This window comes from Ammospiza nelsoni, chromosome 9, assembly GCF_027579445.1.
Source record: "Ammospiza nelsoni isolate bAmmNel1 chromosome 9, bAmmNel1.pri, whole genome shotgun sequence".
NCBI lineage: Eukaryota > Metazoa > Chordata > Aves > Passeriformes > Passerellidae > Ammospiza > Ammospiza nelsoni.
Genome location: NC_080641.1, coordinates 27689099 through 27709852, shown reverse-complemented (window position 1 = coordinate 27709852; position 20754 = coordinate 27689099). Strand labels below are relative to the sequence as shown.

The 20754-nt window shown below is 51.8% G+C and overlaps 2 protein-coding genes across 2 annotated transcripts in view; one reads left to right on the top strand and one right to left on the bottom strand.

The window, feature by feature from the left end:
• Positions 1-20754, bottom strand: part of LOC132077109 (cytochrome b-c1 complex subunit 6, mitochondrial) — a 202379-nt gene that overhangs the window by 143607 nt on the left and 38018 nt on the right. The gene's annotated exons all lie outside the window — the stretch shown is intronic.
• On the top strand, positions 10016-18627 carry LOC132076757 (fatty-acid amide hydrolase 1-like). Its single transcript, XM_059478066.1, has 15 exons — positions 10016-10274; positions 11383-11496; positions 12157-12300; positions 12624-12757; positions 13774-13980; positions 14387-14427; positions 14936-15060; positions 15473-15598; positions 15817-15914; positions 16271-16370; positions 16647-16687; positions 17067-17106; positions 17657-17765; positions 18050-18195; positions 18286-18627. Exons 1-15 carry the CDS (start codon positions 10110-10112, stop codon positions 18412-18414), a joined length of 1719 nt encoding a protein of 572 aa, XP_059334049.1. The 5' UTR covers positions 10016-10109; the 3' UTR covers positions 18415-18627.

The following is a 20754-nucleotide window of genomic DNA, read 5'->3' as shown; positions in this document are numbered from 1 at the left end:
CGCAGATTATCTTATTAACCACATCCATGCCAGCTCTGATAAAACACAGGCTCTGCCTCTGCTGAGGACTCCTTTAGTGCTGCTTTTCCCTTCCTGTGGGTTCACATCACAGAGGTGAAGAACATTAAAGCCAAGCCTCTACCAGCAGGCTTGCATCACCAAATGGAATATTTTGCATTTTCTCAGTTTAGATGCAACACTCACCCAGTTTGAACCCTAAACCAGTTTAAGGAGCTTGCTGCATCCACTTCAGGGCCCCTGTATCCCCTTTCCAGGTTCCTTTCTCCTCTTCTTTCCTCAAAAAAGGTCAATGTTTAAAGTACTTTGGTGATGCCCTGCAGGTACCACCACCTGCCCCATAGCAGCAAGTTGGAATGCGGGAGTGGGTCCACCTCAAGCACTGCTCTCTGTAGGACCTGGCCACCTGGAGGAAGGGCTTCTTCTCTTCCACCACCTCAGTGCACCAGACTGCCTCTTCTCACCCCTCTGCAGACCACGCCATGGGGACAGCAGGACGTGGCAGGGAGCAGCTGGGATGTTCTTGTGGCCTCTGAAGGTGTCAGGCACTGCACACAGGCCAGGAAAAGGCTGCAGCAGGGAAGGCAGGACTGCACACATTCTCAGACACTCCTCAGGATGTGGGCTTTTCCAATCTGACAGGACAAAAGCCTTCTGCTTTCAACTCCAGACCACGGCTGCCTCCCCAAATGATGCCAGAGGGCCACCCTGCAGCCACATCCCAGCGTGTAACAGGGGATGATAGTTTATAATCTCATTTTCTGGGCTGGCTGCCCTTCTGGTGCCCCTCATGCTCCATGTAAATCATTTGGAGTCTGATTTCTTTGGCTTGCAGGGCTGTTCTTTCCTTGTCTGCTTCCAACAGGCTCCTGGCTTGGCAGGGACCTTGTCAGCGGAGACAGTACCAGGACAGTCCCACCTGAAAAACTTCAATTCAGTCTTGCTTGGGCAAAATGCTGCAGCCAGGCTCCCACCCACATGCAGTTCCAGCAGACTGGGGTGGCTCTGGCATACTCACATCTACTGTTCAATGTGTATGCACTTCCCAATCCAGCAGCACCACTTCCTGTATCAGGGTTATCCCACTCCTTTTTGCTTCACCTGATGCACTTTAAAAAGGCAGTTCAACAGAGCCCTCAGTGGATCTCAGTTATTTTTATGATTTTGTTCCTCTCTGCTTATGTTGTGTCGAGCTACAGACCTGCTGGCAAGTTTGCCACCACCAGCAGCCTTTTGCAGCTAATGAAAAATAACCTGCTTTTTATCTGCAGAAAATAGCATCGCCCAGATCCTGCCATGGAAAACTATTTAATGGCACTCCAAGAAAAAAACAGTCCTTCCCTGTCTATAGGACTGTGTAAGTCTCCTTCCAGCTGTTATCTTGCTGCATTGCTGAGCACCTCAATTTGCAAAGCAGAGTCACAAACTGTCCCATTTCTAGGCAAGGAGGCAGAGTTCCACTGGTTTGTAGAGAAGGGAAAGGCATTGATCCCACCCTAGCACCCTGCACAGAGCCAGAGCATCCTCAGGAGAGCCCAGGGCAGGAGCACAGCCTGGAGCTGCCTCTGCCACAGAAGTGTGGTCAGAAAAAAGGGATCTGTCAGAGGGATATTGCTCAGTCAGGGGCAGGTTTTAAGAATTTGATCATTAATCGGGTGATTGGGTTTTCTTTTCTAATGCAGGGAGAGTAGTGAAGGATTTGTTTAATTTGTTTAATTGCAATATTCTTCTTGTTCTTATTTTATTTTCCCACAAGGGAAGAAACAAATTCTTCTGTTCTACCCCATCTTCCCTTTATGGCAATATGGCAAATGGACAGTAGTAAGAAATACCAAATTCTCCAGGAAGACTGAAGTATTATTTTTTCCCTGGTTTTGTTTTTGGGTTTTTTTGTGTTTTTGTTTGGGGATTTTTTGGGTTTTTTGTTTCTTTTTTTTTTTGGAAACAACCTACTTAAGAAACACACTGAGGAAAATGTGCTACTTGCTTGAACCCTGTATTTTCGCATTAAGAATCTGGCAACTCTCTCCTTTGCCCACATGAGCTCCAGGTTTGGCTTGGACTTGAGACATTAAGGCTCTCTCCAGATAAGCCTATAAAGGTGATGGGGAAAGGCTGGGGAAGGTGCTGGGATAAGGCTTGTGAGGTGTTTGAGGCTGTGTGGGGCCTGAGATTCCTGGATGGGAAGCAGCTGGCAGCTATGAGGAAAGTTCTCCAGCCACAGAAGCAGAGCTGAAGCCATCACTGACAGAGATCAGGGTAGATCACAGGTGAAGCTGGAAGGGAGGTCCCCAAAGGACATGCCAGAGTGATCTGGCAGAGTGAAGAGCTGCCCACTCGCTGTGGGACTGGAGCAAAAGCCATGGGAGAACTTTTTCCACCCCGTGCTTTTTCTGCCCACACAGCTGCAGGCAGAGTTAAGGGGACAAGTGGGGATGGAGCATCCCTGTGGCACAGACCAGGGAGAGCCTTCATCCTGCAAAGGGGAAGATTTTCAGCCTGAATAAATGCAAAGCCCCCTATTCTGCCTGGCACAGTAGGTTTCCCTGAGACTCAGCCCGTGCCTTACCGAAGGACCTTTTCCAATCCGCGAGCCGACAGATCCCAGAGCAGGAGGCAGGACTGTTTGTTTAGACCTATGTGGGTTAGGCAGCTCAGACTTTATTCTTGCACTTTGATAGGTTGCTAAATGAAAATCCAATAATATTTTAAGCAGAACGAGTTCCCATGAAAGTCATTTCTAAATCGCCCGGCTCATCCTACCTGTCGGCTGGATTCTCCATCCCCACTGGCCTAAGCCCGGTGTAACTGCTGTCCCTCTGCCAGCTCTTTACTCCAGGGGCTGAGTCTGGCCCTGCTGCAGAGAGCAGCGCTGCTGCTGCCTTTAATGAACATGTAAATAGACAGGAGGCTTCGGAGCAGAGTCACCCTGCAGTCAGGAAGTTCTCCAAAGCAGCTCGGCAGAAATAATACTTTATTCCTGGCGGTGCAAATAACTGATAGGGACTGGCTAAGAAGGGTTCATGCAAATACTCCTGAATTAAGCTCCGTCTGAAGTTAGAAAGGAAAGATGATAAACACACCCGGCTTTAAAACTGCAAAATATGCTTTGCAGGCATGAAACCGGAGGAGTAACAAAACTATCTGACATCACATTTAACAGCAAAGCATTTCTTATTCTCAGGGATGCAGTTACCTAAACTGGAGTCCCACTAAAGAGTCCTACCTATTATTTACATTTCTAAATCTTAAAACCATTAACAAAAGCCACTTAATTCAATTACTTTCCCTGAGAGCTGCTGTTATTACATTATTGTCATGAAGGCGAGTTTTGGCTCTGATTTTCTCTTTTTTTTTTTTTCTTTCTTTAAATTCATTCCTCTTTTCTCCACGCCGAGTGGCTCCCCACCACCTCCCCGTCTTTCTCTCCCCCGATGTCATTGTGTAGAACTAATGGGGTAAACTGAAATGGTATCTGTCCTCATTGACAGGTTTATGAGAATTTAATAAAGCGTGGCGCGGATAAAATGAGATATTACAAGGCCACACAAAGCTGATTGACTTCTCCACGTCAGCATTTTTATTTGGTTATTTATTTATTTATTTGTTTTCAGCACAGGGGTGATCTCACCAGCCCTTTGGTGCTGCTGGCCCAGGAGGGATGAGAGGGGAAGATGCAGGCAATGGGAGGGGCTGATCAATCCATTGAGGTGTTTGCTGTGCCCACTGGCCATGATGATTTGTGGCTTTCCAATGGCTCTGGGAAGATGACAGGAGTCACCAAGGGCCTCCCCAGCACTGCCCTGTATATCTCTGCCCCTTGAGCCTCCACAGTGATGGAGTGAACTCACCAAAACGAGCTCGGCATGGGCAGGACTCCCCACCACTGCTCCATCAGGGGACTGAGCCAGGGACCAGCTGCTGCTTGTACAGACCCTGCAGAGACTCGGCAGGGACAGGGCAGGGGGTGCACTCCTGCTGTGCACTGAGTGTCCCTGCAGAGGTGACATCTGTGGTAATGCTCCATGGACCCGCACAGACCACCTGAGAACCCACCTCAGACCACAAGGATGTCTGCACTGATCCACACAGAGCAATCCCAGCCTGCAGTAGGGCCCAGGAGGTCAGCATGAAGATGCCACCAACCACATCCCTCCAGGCATGGTCCTGCCCCGTGCCTCAGCTTCCCCTCCTGCCCTGTGCCTATCTGGCTTGTGTAAATGGAAATTGCAGGTCAGATGAAACCTTCTCCCTGGGAAAATCAGTGTGTGTATCCAAAGTGGGCTAGCTTCCATCCCAGGGCAAACAGGGAGAGCTGGAAATCTGGGCTGTGCTGTAACTGGCTGCCTGTCTCCCTCTCCTGGCCCGTTCAGAAAGTAGGGATCTCGAAAATGAGAGAGAGAGAGAGAAAGAGGAAAAGGGAAAGGGACAGGAAAAGGAAAAGGGGGAAAGGAAACTTCAGTGTGTGTGTACTTTTTTTGCCAGGCAAGCAAACCCACAATGTCAGTGGCAAGGAGGTTTGGCTTCAGCCCAGTCACTCAGGGCTCAGGACCCTGCTATGGCTCAGGACCCCATCTGAATCCAGACTCCACACCACAGAATAACATCACTTCTGGGGAAGACAGTCAGGTTTAAACTTGGGACAGCCCCTGTTAGCCTCAAAACCTGGGCCATGGGGCTTCAAACACAAATAATATCAAGTGTTTCCCCTTCCCTACAATGTGCCTTCAGAGAGGGTGCAGATGCCCTTGCTCATTCAATTCATTCCAATGTCAAGCACTGGAAAAGGCTGCCCAGGGAAGTGGCTGTGTCACAAAAACTGGAGGCCCCTAAGAGATGTGCAGATGTGGCACTTAGGGACGTGGTTTCATGGTGTTCTTGGCAATGCTGGGTGAAGGAGTCAGTGACACCAGAGGTCCTTTCCAACCCAAATGATTGCATGGTTCCCCTCGGAAGGGCAGGCAGCCTGCCAGGCTTGAGGCACGGTCCTGGCCACAGCAACAAATCCTGGCAGCAGCAAAGCTGACAATTTGCAGGGTCAGGTTCTGCTGGGATGCTCTCCTTAGCAAAAACAACATGGTCCCAATGGATCAACAGCAGAACTTCCAGCACTTCATAAGAGCACTTAAAACCACCTGAAATCAAAATGCTGCTCCCCACAAAAGCTTGGGCTGTCTCATCACCCAAACAGCCCGAAAAAGACTTTCTGCTTTGCACAGTACTCCAAGTTCAGAGCATATCCCACAGGGTTTAGGGTGCAGAAGTCTGTGTACAGGATTCCTGCCAGGCCAGCAGCTCAATCCTGCTCTCTGGTGGCTACACCCGAAAGGCGAAACGCATCCAGCAGCGATTTCTCCTCGGTGCTGCAAGGAATGCTCACCCGGTGTTCCCCCAAACGCCCTTTGCCCTTTATTCATTTGGTTCAAGGCTGAGCTCAGAAGGCAACTGTGCACAAGGAGATGGAGACCGCGGGAGGGTTTTACATTCCTGCTTGAGCAGAGCATGGGTCCATCGCTGCAGAGGGCCCACAGGCTCTGTAGAGAGGCTGGAACCATCACACTTCTTATAAAAACCCTTCCAAAGTCTTTGGATCATGGAAAGCATCCTGCTGCTCTGCACACACTGCCCACAGTCCCTGAAACAGCTTTTCCTGCAATGCCCCAGCCTGTAAACATTCCCCCAGTATCATGTCTCCATTGAAGGGCCTCAGGCTGGGGAGCAAGCTGGGGAGAATTTCCCCTGCATCTCTTCACCCCAGCCCTGCTGAGAGGTGCCCATGCTCCAGCCCCACAGAAAGGCAGCACAATGGGCTGTCCCAAAGCACATGGCATGAGCAGATGTCCCTTGGGGACAGCACCTCTGCTCTTCCCACCATCCCCATCAGGCTCCCAGGGCTGGGCAATGACTGCCTGTGACCCCAGGACTGGTTTTATCAATTGATCCCACCATGAAGCAGCATCCTTCAAAGACTGGACTCATACCTCATATTCTGAGGAACATTAAATCATCTTCTCCATGCTAGCTTCACCCTGTAAAGTTTTAAACAGAGATAACTCCCACTCTTCCCTCTGTAATGCACAATAAAGAAAAAGGATGTTTGAAACTTGTCAAACTTGTCTCCCTGCTCACCAGCTTTGCTGCCCAGGCTCTGCTCCCCCCTGCCCCAGCTGCTCAGTGTGTCAGTGTGTGTAAATCTACACACAACACCCCCACCTCCTGCTCTCCTCCTCTGAGCACACAGAGTAATTACAGTGCAGCAGTGCTAGCATGAGGCATTTCTGCTGATGAATGCACTCAATCAAAGCGCAGTTTTATGTATCATTAATTCCTTTAGCATTCAAAAAATAACTTTTTTGATGGCAGATAATACTGCAATCACTCATGATTGCCAATAAAATTATCTTCATTGAGCTGTGTAAAACAACTACAGGAGTAAAACAGCTACAGGAGTAATTTTACTCACTTAACTTTTTTTTTCCTTATTTATTTTTTAATGCAAAGCTGTTTGGACTCAGATCCCTGTAACACAGATGCTGTTAAAAATAAGTCCCTACTCCCTCATTTATATAGAAAGGAGCTTTTCAGAGACTGTTGCTTAAGGTGCCTTCAGCAAAATCAGGGATATCCCAAGGGGTCCTTCCCACCCTAGGGATCCCTCTGTTATGATCTCTTCAGCTTTTTCTTCAAGCTACCATGCAACAGCTGCCATGTACACAAGGAGCAAGAGAGTTTGTGGAAATGCAATTTGCATGTGCAAGTCATGGTCCTCTCCCAGGGCAGCTCCTCCTCCACTCTGCTGGTGGAGAAATTTGTGAGCCCTTCCTAATCTGCTTCAGAACAGAGTCCACAAGGCTGGCAACAAACCATGTGTTCAAACTGATTGGGGTAACTCACACACTCCAGCCTGAGGATGATTTGGGAGCAACAGGCCCTGGCACTGACAGAGGTCTGGGGAGCAGGCAGTGAGGAGGACAAACACCTTTGTGCCTACAAAGTGAACAATAAAAACATCACCTAGCGAAGAATTTGGTTGAAACATGCAGTTTTCCAGCAGGGACAAAAGAAATCACTCCCATGGGGCACTGCTTCTTGCCCAAGCTGCTGAACCATCTTCTTGCAGGGGTTAAACAGCTCTGAGTGGAGCTGCTTTACCTTTTTGCAGTTTCATGTGGCCTAACTCCACTCAAGAGTCAGGAACCAACCAGGAGAGGAGGAATGAAGCAAGAGGTTGGCTGTTGTAAATGCTGCTTGGATCTTTTTCCAGAGAGCAGGTGACTGGCAATTGGAGGCAGGAACAGGTTGTTAATTTCTGGGAAACAGTCTAAAAGCAGCAGGGTGAAATGGAAGAACAGAAGTGTAAAATACCTGGGTGAATAGCAAACAATTTCTTATTTCCTCCTTGGAAACAAGAAGAGTAAATGAAATCAGCTGTGGGAGGCCAACAGGAGATGCTGCTTCCCTACAGCACACAGACAAAACCATGGATTTCCCTGCTTCAGGATGCTGGAAGTGCCAGAATCAGATTGCTTCATACAAGAAATATTTGTGTGAGCACACACACAGCTATTAGTCACTCCAAGACAACCTCTGTCCAAAGGAGCCGCAGCATTCCGGATGCTAGGAGACAGTGCTAAGGAAAACACCACTGGGTGTTTACAGTGCCCTGAGCACTGCTCTGGTGTCAGGTGAGCAGGAACTAGCTGGTCCTTCAGCCCCAGCCAGTCTGGCTGAACGTGTGTGACTTGTCTCAGACAGAAGATGACAGCTTTGTGCCCCTCCTTTGGTAACTGCAGGGTTGCAGCGTCTCGGGGGTGTGGTGGCACCCACCCAGCCACAGCCCTGTGGACACAGGGAGGTGTGTGAGCAATGGTGAAAGAACCCTTCACAGATGCAGCAGATCCTTGTGTCCTCCCTCAGCCACAGGCTCCAGCCCTGCAAGGCAGTGGAGAAGGAGGAGCAGGAGTAGGATCAGCTCTCAATTCCAGTACTCCAAGATTCAAGCCCCAGCATATGGGCAGCTCTATGGACATAACAGCAGGAAAGTACTCATCCAGCAAGGAGACACCAGTGTCCCAAAGAGACATCACAGAGTCACTTGGCCCCCAGGCCAGCAGCTGGTCCACCCCAAGCCATGGGGAACAAGAGCAGACCCATTTTAGCTCACTGAGCCGGTGCCAGGCACATCATCCTGGGCAGGGCATCACCAGCCAGCACCTGCACAGGCTGGAGCTCCCCATCCTCTGCCCTGGCTCCTGGCCCATCTCTGCTGGCAGCTGGGCCACAGCTGCACCTGCTGCATTTTGGGATTTCCCATGCCCTGAGTCACCCTCCTGGAGCTGGCTGGCCCCAGCAGAGAGCCAAGCCTTACCACTGCCCTGACTGATGCTTAGCCCCACTTATTCACCCACACACACCTCTCCAGGAAAGGGGAGAAGGAGTCTCCAGCAGCAGCTCCTGGAGACACAGGTGCTCCAGGCAAAACTCTCCTCCTTTGTTTTCTTCCCTTTCACAAACTGAACTGCAGAAGTTGAAAATTGTTCTTGCATGGGAGATTTTAAGCAGGACTTAAATTAGGGGGAAGAAGGCTGGAGAAGTAATTTTGCCTTCCACAAGAACTAGTTTTAATTTCTGTTTCTCCAAAGTCCCCCACCTTTCTTGTTCTCATCTTTACAGACCTCAGCGCACACAGTTTTACAACCTGCCAGGGAACAGCCCCGTTTTGACATTGTGGCGAGATCAGTGCAGGAGATTGGAACCTCCAGGGTGAGAAGGAAGGAATGGAGAGATCGGGATCACAGCCATGATGTTCTCTGCCAGCTTTGAGCTGATTACATCCTCCTGATTCATGGGAAGGGCACTCCTGCCAACCCATTTCTCTCTTGTGAGCCAACTGCAGTGCCCTTGGGAGTTTGCAATCTTGTATAACTCTTTGAGCCCCATAATCTGAAAAGGGGCAGGGAAGGGGAAGGAAAAAAAAGAAGTTAAAGGGAAAAAAAAACTGCTGGGAAAACTGCTGGTCTTGCATGTGATTTCCTTGACGCAGATATCAGGCAGCTGCTTATTCTCAGAGCAAGAAGATGTGGAGTTCATGAGGACTGAGTATTTTTGAGGCTTCAAAACCCTTCAGCAGAGTCCCAGGACATGGAGTATGTCCAGCACACCCCAGGACACTGTGGCTGCACGGCACAGCAGCTCCCTCCAAGGGTGCCAGGCTCTGTCATGGGTGGCTCAGGTGCTTCCAGAGGAGCCCTGAAGACTGAAAGAAATAAATCCAGTGGCCTGAGCAATAATGCCAGGGAAATCGAGCCTAAGTGCATCTAGCTCCATCACATCTTCTAGCTCTGCACCTGCCCAGGGGTGGCTTGGGAACAGCTCATCCTGCTGGGAAGTGAGAAAATATCCCAGACTCTTCCCAACAGGTTTTTCACAATCCTACGGGCAGTATCTAAACTGGATAGCTTGAAATATTTTCCGACAGACTTTTGTAAGTCGTGGAGGGTTTTTTTTTAAGGACAGACCCCTTGTGGGGCTGGTGATGAAGAAATTCTTTTGGAGTTTCACTCAGCACGGAGTGCAAGGCCGCAGAGAGCAGGGATGCCAGACAGCGCTGCTGGAAGCCACAGCGAGCAGAGGCACACCCGTGCTCTGCCAGCGACAGCCTGCCATATTTATCGCTCCTATTTTCCCACACAGCCGCTGGGCTCCAGGAAATGCAGGAGACTCGGCTACCTTTGGGTGCTGCAAGACAAGACTGTTCCCAGAGGGGCTGAAAAATTACGGCGAGATCAAAGCCTCCCTTGGGCGCACGGAAATAAAACCCATAAACCTTATCAGGCAGAGACCACCCAGCGCAGGGAGGAGCGAGCTGTCATCCCGCAGCTTTTCCTGCCGCCGAACCTCCCCCTCGCCGCCCGCCCGGCAGCCAGCCGGTTATATCGCTGTCCAGCTCCCGATCCCGCCCGGGTTTTGGCTCGCTCTCCCCGCGGGCGGGTGCCCTTGGCCGGCCGGGCGGGGCGGAGCGGGCTGCGGCCGCTCGGCTGCCGCTGCCCCGGTGCCGCCGCCGGTGCTGCCGGTGCTGCCGGTACCGAGCCATGCGGGTGCCGCTGCCCGCGCTGCTGGGCGGCTCGGCGCTGCTGCTGCTGCTGCTGCGATGGCGGCGGCGCCGGGCGCTCTGGAGGAAGGTGGCGGAGGCGCAGGAGCGGCAGGAGCTCAGCCTGGTGCGGATGGAGGCGGCGGCGCAGCGCTTTCGAGAGCAGGTGAGCGCCGGGCCCTGCTCCATCCCCCGGGGGCTCCGCACCTGGGTCCCCTCCCCATCGCCTGCCCCGTGGGTTCCTCACCTGGGACCCTGCCCCGTGTGTTCCTCACCTGGGTCCCCTCCCCATCGCCTGCCCCGTGGGTTCCTCACCTGCGTCCCCTCCCCATCGCCTGCCCCGTGCTGCCCTCCCTGCCTCCCTGCGAGGGGCAGCTGCTCGCCCGCCTGGTAGGTGCTCTGCCGGCTCCTTGTATGGACCCACGGGGATTTAGTGTTGTTATTATTTTCGCTTTTAAGTCAGTGTGTGTGGGCAGCCCTCAGCATCGCGGCGATGGGGAGCGGGAGATAACCCGTTATCCCGATAGCAGTCACGGGCAGCGAGGAGGGGGAAGTCCCTGTCGGGAAGCTCCCCGTGGCCGTGGCGGGAGGCTCGGGGGCAGCAGGAAGAGGCGACAGGCGATGTGTGTGTTATCAGCCGAGGCCAAAGTGCAGCTGCGGGGTAGGGCAGGGATGGATGCAGCCCCGCGGTCCTGGCCTCGGGCTGGGGCAAAGTCGTTCAGCTTCAGAGTCCAGCTCAGACACGTGAGGTTTGGTACATTTTCCATGATGGTGAAAAAAACCTCTGCTGACCCAGAAATTACCAGCCCAGGGCCCCCCTGGTTTTTGCAATTCCATGTGTAAATATCTTTTAGTGCCAGGAGAAGAACTGGCTCCGGTTCTGGTTTCATTCCTTGATGGAACCCTTTGTTAAACCCTGACACCAGCTCCCACTGTAATTCAGCATTGCACTAAGCTGTTCCCCCAGGCCTGGCCATGACCTGTCTGAACAAGGCTGTGTGAATGGCTTTATTTTAGTTAGTTAGTAGGTGGTTGGTGTGACTGGTCTGAACAGGAAGAAGGGCTGAGAAAGCCAGGGCTAATATTGGCCCTGAGGGTTTCACACCGTGCTCACAGGTGTCAGGTAGGGCAGGATGTGGTCTTGAGGCAGATAACACCTTCAGTGACTAAATGGTAGATATTTTTTGGGTGAGTTACAGAGGGCACCAAGGAGAAAGGAGGAGCTCATCAGCTGCAGTAGAAGTGTGACATTGCCTGTTCCACCTTTCCCATAGAACCCTTCTGTGAAGGTGGCCTCCATCCTCTCTCTGCCCCTGCCAGAGCTCTCCAGGAAGCTCCGAGATGGCTCCCTGCCCCTGGACCACGTCTTCTATGCCTACGTGGGCAAGGTGAGGAGCAAGGGCAGCACCTCACCCACGGTGGGGCTGGCTTCTTTTGGGAGGAGCACAACTCAAAGTTCAAACCTGGCTCAAGTGCTGCTGTCACTGCTCACTGGTTAGTGGTAGGCCCTGCTGTGGCTTTCTGTGAGTGGTTAGAGAGCTGGGCATCTGGCTGCCATAGCTCTCAGCTTGGTTTGGAGGGAAAAGGAGCAGCAAGCAGCATCTGCAGAGCCCACACCTTCTCTAGGGCAGGTATACCTGTAGGGAAGTGACAGAGTGCTGCCGTTGTCTCTCCTTCATCTCCAAATGGATTGTTAAACCTCAAAAAGTCAGTTTTCATGCTCAGTCTCTGCTTTTGCCCTAATGTTCTGTTCACCTCCTGGGTTCCCTCTTAGGAACTATCATTTATGCCATCCCAGAAGCTCAAACAAGAGGACAATCTGTGGTATTCACCTGAGCTGACTGCCTCCCTTTAGCACACACAGACTGGTACTATGGCCCCACTATGTCCACCTTGGAGTTTGGCTTGAAAAGCAGCAGCAAGGGCTTCCCTGATACCAGCTGTGCAGATGGGGAAGAGGAAAAAGCAGGTGTCCTTTGCAGAACAGAGCTCATTGTGCAGCACTGTGGGCTGTGACTCACCTGTGGGCTTGTCCTGCTCTCCCCAAGGCCCTCCAAATTGCCATAGAAACCAACTGCATCACAGAGTTTCTGCAGGAGAGCGAGACCCAGCTCCGCAGAGCCAAGCTGATGGACAAGCAGGGTCTGCTCTATGGGGTGCCCGTCAGCATCAAGGACTCCATCAACTGCCAGGTACCCCCAGCACAACTCCACATGTATCCTGAAATCCCTGGGGGTTGAAGTTTGGGGAGGGGGCAGCTTTGACCTCAGCACCTGGCTAGACTTTGTCATAGCTGGTGTGGGATGGGCTGCCTGGACTGGGGAGGGGCTGTGCTGCCTGTGTCCCATGTGAGCCAACAGAGTGTGGTCAGGTTTGCCATCAGCACACCTTGAAACATGTGTGTGATGGGTTTGTTGCTGGAGGTGCAGTATGCACTTAAACATGTAGATAAAAGTATGGGGGCAAGGAGAATTGCAGTCCTCCAACTGGAAACCTCATTGTTCTCTGTTCCCAGGGTCATGACTCCACATTGGGGTTCATAAAAAACCTCAATAAACCCGCAGCAGAGGACAGCGTGGTGGTGCAGGTGCTCAAGAGACAGGGGGCCATTCCATTTGTCAAAACCAATGTTCCCCAGTCCCTCATCAGGTAGGTGGGTGCTCCATTCCCTCAGCATAGCAGCAGTGCTCTCTTCCTCCTCTCAAGGGAGGGTTTCTATCTGGTCTTGTTCTCATTTCCCACTTCTTTTTATATAACAACACCTGGTCTCCATTCTTTGTGTCTATAAATTTCACTTTAAAAAGTAAACACATTTATGCTGAGGATAAAATTATCTCTGGTTCCACTAGAGAAAAAAAATATTATCTGTAGTTCCACATGGAATCAAGAAGCAGAAGAGGAGAGGAGAGAAACTGGTTTTATCTTTTTTTAAATTAACCTCTCAGAGATGTCCCTATGAACTCTAAAATGCAAACACATATTCTTGGAAGGGGAAGCTAGTTAAGCTAGTGGCCTTCAATTATTCTGTCCCCAAACTTCCTGCTCTATCTGGCAAGACCACCCTTGGTGTCACAGACATGTGGTGTGCTCAGGTGTGCTCTGGTGGACAGCCACCCTTCCAGTGTCCCTGTGTCCTGCCAAGTGACTCTGGCAAAGCTCCTCTGTGGGCGACCATTGCCCAAGCCTTATGAAATGCCTTCCTCATGGTGATGTGGTAATGGCTGGCCACAGTTCAAAAAAGCCACACAAAGAGGTTGCCCCAGGGATTATCAGACTGCACCACTTTCTGGGGAAGTCTAGTGTCAGATATCTCTGCAGTTGGCATTTGGCCTGTGCTCAAGCAGGGGCTCAGCTTTGGGTGACCTGTGGCACTTGGCTACCTGAGCAGGAAGACTTTCCAGGAGGGTTGCTGTATTTGTGCTGCCAGAGGTTCTCTCTGCAATAGGTTTAATGTCAGTGAAATAAGCTGTCAGTGAATTCAGTTCCTGGGACCACCAGGAAAAGGCTCATGGTCTCTACAACCACAGTAAACCATGTCAGTGTAACAGCTGGTGAATTACCTGATTGCCTTCTCAAAGTCTTTGAGTGGTGACTGGGCTCCACAGCAGCAGATACCTGAATTCCTCATTTGCAATATGTCTCTCTCTCTTTCTCTCTCTCTTCAGCTATGACTGCAAGAATTTAATCTTTGGTCAGACCCGCAACCCTTTGATGTTCACCAGAACCCCCGGAGGCTCCTCTGGTGGGGAAGGAGCACTTGTAGGAGGTGGTGGGTCCATCTTGGGCATTGGCACAGATGTAGGAGGGAGCCTGCGTTTTCCTGCTGCCTTCTGTGGGGTCTGTGCAATCAAACCCACAGGGAAGAGACTCAGGTACTGTGAGAAATGCAGTGATGTCTCTGGGTGACACCCACTCTACCAACCACTGTGCTGGGACGCTCCTGCTCCTGTGGGCAAGGGAAACTTGGGAAGAACTGGGAAGAGCTCATTTATCCCTCCTGCCTGGGCAGTATCTGAGGCCTCTATGGAGGGAAGCACTGAGTCCCCCAGAATGGAGGTGGGGGAGCCTCTTCATCTGCATGCTGAGGGGATGGTTCCTCCTGGCTGACAAGGCCTCAACCATTCAGGCCTAGCCTGTGTCTCTTGAGCTTTCTCTTGGCCCTTCCTTCAGCCAACCTTCACATCCACAGTTTTAATTAATACTTGCTTCTGGTTAAAGCCTTTCCCTTCAATGAAAACCACTCAGCTGCTGTATTTTGTGTGTCTCTTTTCTTTACAGCAAAAGAGGAGTAATGGCTGGAGTCACTGGGCAGAAGGCAGGTAGGCATTGATGTCTGTCCCCCAGCAGCAGGGCAGGGGTGAGAAGGACCCTCAGCTGGTTTTGGGGCACTTTCTCCATCACCTTTAGAGAGAAGCAGGTTGCCTTTCAGGGATTTATTTATTGTTTTACATGATCTGAGAGGAGCCATTTGTGTAGCATAAACCACAATACAACCTGTTACCCACAGGGTGTGGCCTTGTCTGTCACTGCTTCGTGAGGGTGGGATTAGCAGACAAAGGGAGTGTGTGATTGACAAATCCTTTTGTTTATTCTTTTAAGAAATGAAATGGAGATGTCAGGGTGCACATTAATGGATAGCAACTCAGTCCATAATTAATGATGGACCTGTGGGTGGGAAGACACTCGTGGGCATCCCCTGCCCAATTCTTAAAAAGGAACTATTGTCAACACTACATTAAGACAAAACAATGCCAAGAGGTCCTGGTTGTGCAGAACATGCCCTTGGAAGACCCTCAGCCATGAATGCTCTCTTGTGGTCTCTTCCAGTGGCTGCAGCAGTGGGACCACTGGCCAAAGATGTGGAGAGCCTGGCGCTGTGCCTGCGGGCGCTGCTGAGTGAGGACATGTTCAGCCTGGACAGCACAGTGCCACCCCTCCCCTTCAATGAAGAGGTACAGAGCCTCCAGAGATCTCTGGGGAGAGCTGCCCTGTTCAGCCATGGACAGCACAGTGCCACTCCTCCCCTTCAATGAAGAGGTACAGAGCCTCCAGAGATCTCTGGGGAGAGCTGCCATGGACAGCACAGTGCCACCCCTCCCCTTCAATGAAGAGGTGCAGAGCCTCCAGAGATCTCTGAGGAGAGCTGCCCTGTTCAGCCATGGACAGCACAGTGCCACCCCTCCCCTTCCATGAAGAGGTGCAGAGCCTCCAAGGGGCCACAGACCTCTGGGGAGAGCTGCAGGCTGAAATACATGGGTGGGCACCTGGCAGAGCCATGTACTGCTTTCCAGACTCACCCCATGGCATGGCTGTGCTGCTGGCTGCCCTGGCACCCTTCCAGCCAGCATCTCCCTCTCCCTGCAGGTGTATTCCAGCACGAAACCCCTCCGCATAGGCTACTATGAGACGGACTTCTTCACCATGCCCAGCCCGGCCATGAGACGTGCTGTCCGCGAGACCAAGCAGCTCCTGGAGGAGGCTGGACACACGGTAGGGGATAGTGGATGTCCCCTGCTTGGACAGGGGGACAAGCCCATCCCGTGTCTCTTGACTCAGCAGTTGTTACTCAAAGGGAAAACATTGTTTTCAGGGAAGGATGGAGGTTTTCCTGTGGGCTTGTCAGGAAATCCTCAGCCTACTTCAAGCCCTCTGTGGTTTGTCCCTAGCAGTGCCTGTGCCACTGATACCCTCCTCCATTGTCCCTCCAGCTGGTGCCCTTTGAACTCACAAATGTGGAGTACGTGATGTTTAACTACTGTGTCAGGGGAATGTTCTCAGATGGAGGCAGCTCCTTCGCCAGGAAATTGTAAGTGTGGCCTGGAACGGTTTGGTGGGATTGGTGCCTGGCTATAAAAATCCTCCCTGGGTCTGGCTGGGCTCAGGATACAGGTGGCACATCTAGTGGATGTAGGCACTGGGGGAGGCTTAATATTAAGTGATTCAAGTGTACCTTGGTTCTCTTTGGGATTGTTACCAGCCTTGGAAGGAGGCTGGGAGCTGATATCCTGTAAATGCTGTGGGAATCAAGTGTTGCCCAGCAAAATGGAGCAAACCTCTTTTTGTCACTTGGATATGCTGTTCAGAGGTGTTGGCCTGGGAAAAGCTGATCTGCTGTGATTGCTTCCTACCACTGCTCAGCTAAACCCTCCCTCTTCCTTTCAGCAAAGGGGAGATGGAGAAAGGCGGCTCAGGGCTGTTCTTCTGGCTGGCAAAGGCACCACACTGGCTGAAAACTCTCCTCTGCTGGATTTCCAAACCTTTCGTAAGGTCCATTTCTTTCTGGTGTAGACAGGGTTAAGCTGTATGTGAATAACTTGTCTCCCATTACAGTAAGGCTTTCTCATGGAGAAGTCTCTGGGCATTGTTATCTGGCTGTGCTCAGACACACTCCAAACTGGAGTGATGCTATTTCTGTTCCTTTTCTCCCCGCTTTGGGGAGAATCCAGCCTGAACACTGAGGAAACAGCTTCTGTTAGTGACTGAGCTGTCTCAGGACAGAGCAGGGATTAATTTTTTCTTTTCATTTTCTCCTGTTCAGGTGCCTCGAGCTTCAAGTATCATAAGAAGTATGAAAGAAAAGTGAGTAAATCTGAGTCTGAGCAAATGTGTGAAGATTTGTTTTGCAGCAGTGTTTGCTACATTATTGATATTGCTGTACCTGTGTGTGTTTGAGAGAATGCAAGGCAGAAAATGCAAGGATGGGAGCAAACAGAGCAATTTGTGTCAACACCATAACCCTGCTGGGTTTGGAAATCTGTTTGGAAATTGAGGGTGGAATAAGAGCAGGGTCATAACCTTTTGCTTAGGAAAAGTATGAAGCCTGTGGGAATGAAATATGGTGTTGGCTTCAGCACTGGTCAATGCATCCATCATGCCAAGAGGGGTAGGGATGCCATAAGGCAGAAGGAAGGTGTGCACAGGGAAGGATGCCTTTCATTGGGTTTGTTTCCTTTTACAGCACAGTGGATGAAGTCTGGAGCCTTCATCAGGAAATCGAGGTAAAGTATTACAGTTTGGGGTTAAATAGTTTTTGTTTGATTTCTCCTTGGGGAGAGGCAGATTCAGCACTCACCAATGTTAGGAGATGATTCAGGTCTTTGGTCATGTAAGATGGGAACACATCACCCCTCAACAGACCTCACTTGGGTGTGCAAGTTCTCAGCATATTTAAACACGTAGACAAGTTCATGATGCCAAATCACACCTGAATTTCTGACACCTGCATATAAAAACATACATCATCAGACATGCCTTTATTTCCCTTCTGGTTTTCCAGAAACAAAAGCTCATGTCTCAAGCCACCACATGCCTGTGCACTCATTCTTTGCCCACCTCCAGTTTACCAGGAAGAGGGTGCTTTGTGAGCTGAGAGGAACATTGTCCAGGCAGCAAAGCATTGCTGGATTTTAGCAGGATCAGGCCTGACATAGCCTGTTGGCTGCTGCCAGAGAAGAGCCAAGAGCCCAGCTGGATGCTAAGGAGAGCCTCAGCCAGCAGCTGTGGGGCAGTACACCCACCCCACTGACCACCAGCACATTTCCTCCTCAGGACTATTGCCACCAGTTCATTGCCCAGTGGAAGCAGCTGAATCTGGATGTGATGCTGTGTCCCATGCTGGGCCCGGCTCTCGGCATCGGCTACCCTGCCAAGCTCTCAGGTAGGGCACTGCCCTTTGCTGTGGTGCTGTGCCAGGGCCCTTGGGCAGCCTTCCTGCTTCCCTTACATGCCCAGGGTGCTGGCCAGCAGCAGGAAGAGCTCAGCTCTTGGGACAGCCCATGGGATGCACCTGGAGCAGCCCCCAGTGCAGTGGGAGCCAAAGGGCCGATCTCCATCCCTCAGCCCCTGAGCTCCCAGCACCCCATTAGCTGCAATCCTGCATACACAGAGGGGTGAAGGCTCTCCCTGTGCAGGCTGGCACTGCAAACCCCCCCTCTCCCCCAGTGGCAGTCAGCTACACCATGCTCTACAACGCCTTGGACTTCCCTGCTGGCGTTGTCCCTGTCACGCTGGTGACGGACGAGGATGAGGAGCAGCTCAAGGGCTACAAGGGATACTACCAGGACTGGTGGGACCGGACCCTGGCAAAGGTGAGCAGTGCCAGGTTCTGCAGGGGCACCAGCTCCCACATCTGTCCTTCCTCTGGACATCCCCAGCCTTTCCCTGTCTCTGTGCCCCAGGCTTTCCGTGGCAGCGTGGGCATGCCCGTGGCCGTGCAGTGCGTGGCCCTGCCCTGGCAGGAGGAGCTGTGCCTGCGCTTCATGAAGGAGGTGGAGACCCTCAGCCTGAAGAAGAACAGCTTCTCCTGAGCCCCAGGTGCTCAGGCAGAGCAGGATGCCAGCTAACAGCAGCGTGGGCCATCCTTTGTGTGACCTAGAGGACTCTCGTTCCCCTCAGGGAGGATGGATGCAGTGGTGGCTGGGCTGGCTGCTGGATTTGGGAGCAAGGGGAAATCAAGGCGAGCTCTGATGTGGTGGAGCTCTTCCAATCGTTGTCCTAACATAGTACTTTTTATTAACTGAGTTATGTCTGTTATTTCAAGTCTGTGTTTGTGTGTGGGGTTGGGGTGGATTTTAATCACCCCAGGGAAATGCAAGAATGTGACCTTTCTATTACAAATGGGGAAACTGGGGCACAGGCACTGGTTCTGTCTGAGATGCTCAGACCACTTCTTGGACTGCTGTAGGAACAGGGATTTTCCCCTCTGCTCTGAGCTCCCTGAGGATGAAATCTGGCGTTTTCCCTAGCACAGACCAGCAGTCAGAAGGGAAAACTGAGCCTCCATGCAGACTCTGGCAAGCAGGGATGGAGCTGGCCCACTTCCCACAGGGCTGCTGGCACCCTGCACAGCATGCAGGAGAAATCATGGAATTGCAGAACAGTTTGTGTTGGAAGGGCCCTTAGAGATATCTCCTTCCAGTCGCCTTCCACAGGCAGGGACACCTTCCACTAGGAGCAATTTGCTCAGAGCCCCACCCAACCAGGTCCTGAGCACTGCCAGGAATGAGGCATCCACAGCTTCTCTGGGCAGCCTGTGCCAGGGCCTCACCACCCCCAAGGAAAGAATTTCTTATATCTTACCTAAATCCACCCCTTTCAGTTTGAAACCTGTATTGAGCAGCGTGCCAAGGTCAGATGGAGAGCAGAATACGCTGCACATCTTCTCCTCCCCTTTGGCCCATGCCAGGTTTTCCTGCAGGGTTTTCCAGCCCCTGGCAGCCCCTGTCGCTGGGGTTGGCAGCACTGGCTGTTCCCAGCAGGTTTCCAAGGGTGTTCCAAAAGGAATACCACAGTGCAAAAGTGTTTTCCCAATGTGTGAGTGCCAAAAGCAGATTGTGAAAAAGCTCTGGCAGGATTAATGTTTGGGTTTTTAATGTATCGTCATAGTTTAAAGCATGCAAAAGTGTGGAGTGTTTTCAAGGGCTTGGGATAGTGTTTATCACAGCCAAGGAGCAAGCAGCCCCCAAGGACCCCCATTCTTAATCAGCAGGCTCAGGAGGGAGGGAGCTCCAGGCATCCCATGACTGAATGCTATGCAAAGCCAAGCCCAGAAGAGCCTGGGTGGGGTTACAGGTGCTTTCTTCCCACACAGAAAATGCTGGATGAGGTTATAAGTTTGTTTCAAAATTCAGGCCTGGAGGACTTGTCTCAGGAAAGGCAGTGCCACCTGCACCCCTGCTCCCAGAGCCAAGCACCACATCACTGTCAGCTTAACCACCCCTGGCATGGGGGTGGGCAGGGGGCAGGAGTCCAAACCATGGAGCACCAGTGAACCTGAACCTGTCATTATTCCTCACTGGATGCCCTGAGTGAAGACCTCCAGCAAGCCATGCCCATGGGACAGTGCACCAGGCAGGGCCAGAGCTGCTGGGGGGCTTTGGGAACTTGAGGCTGCCCCAAGGGCCAGCTTGCAGCAAGAGGTTGGTGTGAGTGGCAGCACTGGAGGCTGGGATGGGGCAATGAAGACCAGTCAGTGGGGAGAGGTTGGTGACATCCCCACTGAGCTGTTTGGCTCATTTTGCTGCCTGCCCTGTCCAAACAGGGAGGATCCTCCTCAGTTTTCCTGTCAGCAGTTTCTCTGCAAGGTCTCACGTCTTCCTCAAGCTTCCTCTCTGCTGCCACAGGAATGATCCCACAGGACATGTCTGCAACAGGCAAGCAGGGAACATGATACAGCAGCATGACCACTGGCTTCAGTTCCCAAATGAGACCCCTTCAGAGAGCAAGGGTTACTCTGGATGCTCTCCTCTTACAAGCTGTGCTGCCCTGCTGACTGGAGCAGAGCCAGCATCTCTCCAGAATTAGGGGGGTTGCCTTCCCTTTTGGCAATGAGCTCTCAGAGACACCCCTGTCCCTTCCCTGTGGTGCTTGCAGGTGCTTGAGAATTGAGAGAAGCTTAATTTTTTCAGCCTCTCCTTTTTGCACTAAGACACAGAACAGCCCTGGGCAGAGATGCACCCATGGCTGTGTAAGGGGCAGCTGGTCTGGCTGAAGGTCCAGCTCCTTGGCATTCTGCTGGCTGGAGGATGGGTTAGAAACAGGAGAGCAGCCTCTGGATCTGTCAGAGGGGATTTCCCAACAGCGCTTGCTGTCTGGTTCAGGTTGCCAAAATGATTTTCAAAGGGGCTTTTCTTGAAAGTGATACAGAG

What these genes read in the sequence shown, in the direction of transcription:
- LOC132076757 (XM_059478066.1), top strand. Translation starts at nt 10,110, where the DNA reads ATGCGGGTGCCGCTGCCCGCGCTGCTGGGCGGCTCGGCGCTGCTGCTG. An exon ending in GCTGGATTTCCAAACCTTTC is followed by an intron (nt 16,371 to 16,646) that starts GTAAGGTCCATT and finishes TCTCCTGTTCAG; the next exon opens with GTGCCTCGAGCTTCAAGTAT. An exon ending in CTACCCTGCCAAGCTCTCAG is followed by an intron (nt 17,766 to 18,049) that starts GTAGGGCACTGC and finishes CCTCTCCCCCAG; the next exon opens with TGGCAGTCAGCTACACCATG.